At 59.5% G+C, this 6000-nt stretch overlaps 1 protein-coding gene across 1 annotated transcript; it reads right to left on the bottom strand.

The window, feature by feature from the left end:
* Positions 1-914: 914 nt before the first annotated feature.
* Positions 915-2911, bottom strand: CDK5R2 (cyclin dependent kinase 5 regulatory subunit 2). Its single transcript, XM_027637517.1, has one exon. The coding sequence runs from the start codon at positions 2797-2799 to the stop codon at positions 1837-1839; it is 963 nt and encodes a 320-aa protein (XP_027493318.1). The 5' UTR covers positions 2800-2911; the 3' UTR covers positions 915-1836.
* Between the last annotated feature and the right edge of the window lie 3089 nt (positions 2912-6000).

Here is a 6000-nt window from a genome sequence, read left to right on the forward strand (position 1 = left end):
ACATAAATGTCAATCTACAGGCAGGAACAACAGCATCCATTAGGAGAGGCAGAAGGGGGGAAGCACTGGTCTTGGTCGGTTTACACAGCCATGGAAAAGCCTTGCATAGCACCTTGCCAGGTCAGCCCCCATGCTGACATCTGTGCTGTCTTCCTGGCAGCACAGCTTTGCCTGAATGAGCCAGATTGGGCCTAATTAGCAGCTCTGCTGATGCACACAAAGGTAGAGAGAATCCAGCTTACCCTCCATGACCTGCAGAGCCAGCACAGCTCTTCCCAGCTAAGGAGAGCCTGAATGCCTGGCTCAGAGGGGCTGGGAAGCACTGGATGCAGACCTCGGAGAATATGTGGTGCAGATCCTGCTAAAGAAGCCCCAGCAAATTCAGTAGTCTGAAGCATAGCAACCAGCTATGAGAAAAGCAAAGCCTTCCCCTTCTCCACCCCTCTCCCAGGGGGTCTGCAAAAGCACAGAGCTGGTAACAGGGCTAGCAGCACAGCTCCCGCAGCCTGCTGCTGCCAGGGAAGGGAGCCCAGCCCTGCAAAGACAGGGAGGAAGGGGGAGGCGGGGGTAGCTTTAGGAAAAATAAAACTAAAAAAAAAAAAAAAAAATGGAGGTGACATGAAATGTGGCATCCTATTTAAATTCAGAGCAGCAGACAGGCATCAGGCATTTCCATCTGGAATGGAGAAGGCCAGGAGAGCTCACAAGGAACCAAGACACACTCAGGTGGACCAGAACTGGCCCTGGGCACAACAAACAGGGGTGAAATTCTGACCCCCAACTCACACTGGGTAGTAAAACCCGCTTTGAGAATCAGGTCTCTCCTATCCCTCTTGGGGAGGAGAGGGGGCATGACTAGGAGCTTGGGGTGCCCCCCCAATCCCACTTGCACCCCACAGCCCAGCAAGTCCAGGAGCCATCACCAGGCCCATCCAGGCCACCTCTTTATTCTCCAGTGAAGCAAAGCAAGAGGAGAGGGGAACCCCCCTCCCATAGCAGACCCCCTCCGTCTGGGCTCCCTAGGCCTCCTCTGGCACAGACCCCTTTACTCGCAGCAGGCCAAGGTTGGGGGAGGCATAACCCCTTGTTTGGGGAGGCGCACCGGGGGGCGGGGGGAGGAAATATCCACGGGGAAGGGCGTGGGCGCCACCCCCAGCGGCTCGAACAAAGGGGCATGCGGGCGGCTCCCGCAGGGTGAGGGGCACCGTCGCCCATGCTCAGGGGGGCCCATATCCCCCCACGTGGGCGGGAGGGGGGAGGAAAGGCATCGCTCACGACACAGAAAACCCACCCCCAGCCTTGCCCGTAACCCTGCCCCCCCGCCTTTGTCTGCTCAGGCGCGGCAGCTCCAGCACCACGGACAGCACCGGGAGCACGGCAGGGCGGCTCTGCCCGCGCCGGGGAGCTCGTTCACATGCACCCTCTGCCAGAGGCACCCGCCGCACCCCCAAGGCCCCTCGACCACTCCTGCCCCAGACCCTCACATCCATTTTTTCACCCCTTTTTTTCTAGAGAAAACGCATCCAAGGAGCCTCCGCTCCTCCGCAGCCTTCCCCCCTCCATCGCGCAGGCGGGAGAGACACCACTCCCCCTCTCCTCGGTCTTCGCCGCCGCCTCGGTGTTCCAGAGCGCAGCCCCCATCTGGGGTCGGAAGCGCGGGAGGGGGGCGGCAGGATCCGGAGCAGGGAGGGTCCAAGTAGCGTCTCTGTGGAGCTGGCGGCCGGGGAGGGGGGAAGGCGAGGAGGATGCGGGGGGAGGATGGGGAATCCGACAGTCCTTCGCCTCCCCCGCCCCTCGGTGCGCGGCCCCTTCCGGCCCCGGGGGCCTGGTACCTCCCTAACGGTCCAGGCTGATCGTCCAGTGCTTGGACCCGTCTCCGCCCTCGCCCTCGCTCTTGAGGTCCTGGAAGAGTTGCGTGAAGTAGTGCGGGTCCGCGTTGATTCGCAGCATCTTGGCGCTGAGGCGCTGGATGATACCCAGGCAGCGCTCCCAGAAGCGCCCCTTGTCGCCCTCCACCAGGAAGGGCTTGAGCGGGTAGGAGATCTCGTTGCCCATGTAGGAGTAGGCAAGATAGAGGCAGGTGAGGAAGGCGGCCTGCAGCTCGGCCTGGCTCCCGATATCTTCGCCCCGCAGCGCTTCCCGGCACAGCAGGTAGACGAACACCAGGTTGGCCGGGGTGATGAAGCCCTGGTCCTGCCAGCCCTGCAGCAGCAGCGAGCGGTCCACGCTGCGGAACCAGGAGATGAGCTCGCCGGGGCTCAGCTCCTTCAGGCGGTAGCAGCGGCGGCACACGAAGTCCCCCAAGCAGCGCAGCAGCTCGCCGGTGGACGCCTGCACCACCACGCGGCGCGGGGACCCTGGGGGGCGGCCGCCGACCGGCGGCGGTGGTGGCGGCGGCTTTCCCCCGCCGGAGCCCGGGTGCAACTCCTGCGGCGCCGAGGGCACGGTGGGCACCGGCACGGCTAGCGGGCCCTGCTTGGCGCCGTCGGCCGGCCCCACCACCGACTTGCGCAAGTTCTCGCGGTTTCGCTGCACCACCAGCGGGTCAGGCTGGCCCGGGGGCCCCCCCGGGGCCCCGCCGCCGGGCTTCGGTGTCACCTTCTTGGTGCTCTTCTTCTTCTTGGCCGAGGCGGCCACCAGCCTCTTCCAGGTGAGCGCCGAGATGAGCACGCCGGGGCGCTTCAGCCGGCTCTCGCCCTTGCCCGGCACCCTTCCCGGCGCCTTGTCGGCCAGCAGCCCCCCGCCGCCGCCGCCCTTGCCCGAGGAGGCGGCGGGGGAGAGGGAGAGCACCGTGCCCATGCTAACGCCGAGCGAGACGGGCGTGCAGGGGCCGGGGCGCCGGCACCGCCCATAGGAGGCCGGGGCCTGCGGGGGAGGCGGCCCACACCGGGGCCGCGGTACCCGAAGATGCTCCGCCGCGCCCGCTCTGGGCTCCGCGCCCGCCGCTGCAGCCAGACGCGGCCCCGCCGCTCCCCGCCTCCCCGCCGACAGCCAATCGCCGCCGCACGAGGCCCCGGTGTGCCCGCCCCCTCGCCGGTGGGCGGTGGCGGGGGCAGAGCACGGCGCGGCTTTGCCCGGCGGCCGCCGCCCCGGCGTGACCTTCACCGATCGGGGGCTCGCCCAGTGCTCCCACCAGGGCAGGGGGGTGGGTTGGGATCTGCGATCCTGTCGCAGCCCCCCAGCCCTTTGCGTGGGGGACGTGGGGAGGCTCCTGGGGAAGCCCAGAGGACAGTGGGCACAGGAGGGGTCTAGGGAGGGCTTGTGAACTCGGCTGTTCTTGCGAAGTCCTGTTCTATGTTCTTACAAGGGAAAAGATGAACCTTCCCAGACCAGCAGAGCTCTCTGCTCCAATGGTGGTTGGGGAACACAGTGGGGAAGAAGAGCCCCTGGAAATGCCAGAAAAGAGAAGAGGTGAAAATGAGGGGTGAAGATAAAGAAGACTGAACATATGCTCAAAGGGCAATTAGAGGCTTGGGGTGGGTAGAAGGCTGTCTGTGACTTGGCAGCCAACATGAAAGGTGTAGGCTTGGTGGGCAAGCCTCATCTCTCCTGAGAACCAGCTTGGCCCTGGGAACAGCTCTGCAGGGAGTCAGAAGGCACCCAGCCTTGGGGTGCCAAGCACCCCCAGCACCTGCTGTGCAAGCATGGAGTCCCCCACCCACCCTGCCTCTTCCCACTCAGCCCACCAGGCTGACAGTCACCAGCATCAGGCCAAAGTGAGGGACCTTGGAGAAAGGGGAAGGGACCTCCTCCATGTTCCCAAGGCAAGTCCATCCAGCCCTGCTGCTCAGGGCTCCCAGACCCTCAGGGGAGGAGGGAAGGGATGCTGCACTTCTGCTTCATTGCAAGTGGTGTGTGATAAACCAGCCACATGCACATGCATAGATGCTGTTTCTCCAAATATGAATATGAGCATTCCATAGATGAAACCTGCACCCTCTGCTTGCTGCCTCTCTGTTCCTCGTAGGAAGATCCCCCCTGTATTTCTCATGAGTTGCATCGCAGATCCTGCAGCCCTGATTTCTACAACGGGTGCCAGGCATCCATTAGGAACAAAATGCCCCAATTGCAGGGACTGCTCCTGCGTATAAAGCATTGGGAGAGACAGATGGGAAAGGTTTCAGGGAGAATGTCTAAATGACGCATTTTGATACAGCATTTTATGTGTGAAATGAACACAAGTCGTTGCCAGGATGTAGTTCTGCCGGATGGATCCAGGCTAACAGGCGGTAATGAATTATCAACCGGGAGGAGCTAAGCCAGCCCCCCTGCTTCCTCCTGCACTGCTGATGCTGGAAGTGTTTGCAATGAAAGCACAGACTCAGAGCCATATTTCAGGCTTCTACACTGGCCTCCTGATGCTTGGGGCTGACTTGCCACATCTAGGGGCAGAACAGAGGCTATGCCCTCTGTGCCTTGGCAGGGAAGAGTGGCAAAGTCACATTCTCACATATTCTGCACTGTGGTCAGCCACCATCCCTGCAGTAGGTTCTGCAAAGGACAGGCACGTGTGCACACAGACCTTCAGATGGAGAGGTTTGCTTTGGGAGTGGCCAGAACCGAGTGGATTTGGGCCAGCACCACCTGCTCAAGGCCAGCTTAGACTGGGCTAAGTAACCAGGAGGATTTGGTAAAGGGGTATAAATACAGACAAAGAAAATCAGGACAAGGTTCCTGACAATGATTAAAGTCAGCACTGTCAGATATACATAGCTGGTTTCAACGTAGCTGAGAAGATGGAGGAGCCCTAGGGAGGGGATGGGAAGGAGCTTGTCTTTGCTCTCTTTACGTTTGAGGATTTTCTGGTGTGCAAACATGGTCTCATGAGAAACCCACAGCTGAATTTTGCAGGTGAGGAAGCAGAGGCCTTTCTGCATACTGCTTTCTCCTGCTGAAGTGAAATTGGTCTCAGACTGCTTCATCTGAAACACATGAAGCCACCCCCACCTTGTGTGAGATCTCCCAAATTGGCTTCCATGAACTCATGCAGAAAGACTACTCATATTTGACACTGATGGGCTTCACAGCAGAGGCCAGAGAGTTTCCCTGCTTCCCCTAGCTGGGCTTGTGGTTATTGAATTGCACAGCTTGGTGTGTGTATATCACTTCCAGGAGGGGAGATTTGGTTGAAGTCTGTTTAAAAATCCAGCCCAGAGCTGCTCAGTGATGCAGCTTGAGGCCTCAGCTATGAGCAGGAGGAGTGCTTCAGTGCATTATTCCCTTCTTGCCTGCAGCTTGTGTCCTGCTGTGGCAGCAGCTCTGGGGTAGAGAAGGTCAGTGAGCCCATAGTTGTTCTCCAAGACAGCATTGCTGACAGCGGCAAGGGCTTCCTGCAAGCACTACGGAATTACCCAAGCCCTACAAGGACAGCAGGATCTTTCTTATGTGGGTAAAGAAGCAGCTTTGCAGCTTACATGGGAGGCAGCTTCACTTCCATGTGAAAGAGGAGGATCTTTTCCCCACTCTTTAGTTTTACTCTTCAGGCTCAAGCCCCAGGGCTGGCAGGCAATGATATAGCACAAAGTACATCCTTGGGGCCATCTCTGCTTGGCCTCATTCTTGGTTGTAAATGGTCAGCTAGCAGGGAAAGACACGAAGCAGGAGGAGAGGGCAGCATTTCCCTTCCCCAGGGAATTGTGTTTCCCACCTCAGGCAGCAGGAATGACATGCCTTTGGATGCAAGGGAGGAAAGAAGTAGGGCTCCAGCCATACTTGGTTTCAAATCTCTCAGACTTCTGGCCTTAGCCAAATCTTCAGCTGCTGGTGCTGTGGCTTTTTGGGGACACTACTGGCATACACAGGTACTCTGTCACTAAGAGTCACTCTAGCCAGAGCAACACATACTTCAGCTACATGCTAGCACCAACAAAGGGATGGTTTCTTGTCCAGGCCCCTGACTTGGGTTGTATAAAGGGGTATCCCCATCTTGAATCAGGGGTATTCCAGATGAGAGGTTGGAGCACTCTGGCTCCCAGCTGGCTGGGCTCTAGGGATGGAGAC

The sequence above is a fragment of the Corapipo altera genome, unplaced genomic scaffold (assembly GCF_003945725.1).
Source record: "Corapipo altera isolate COAL_440 unplaced genomic scaffold, ASM394572v1 45, whole genome shotgun sequence".
Lineage (NCBI taxonomy): Eukaryota > Metazoa > Chordata > Aves > Passeriformes > Pipridae > Corapipo > Corapipo altera.

Excerpts from the sequence above, each read along its gene's own strand:
- CDK5R2 (XM_027637517.1), bottom strand. The coding sequence starts at position 2,799 with ATGGGCACGGTGCTCTCCCTCTCCCCCGCCGCCTCCTCGGGCAAGGGC.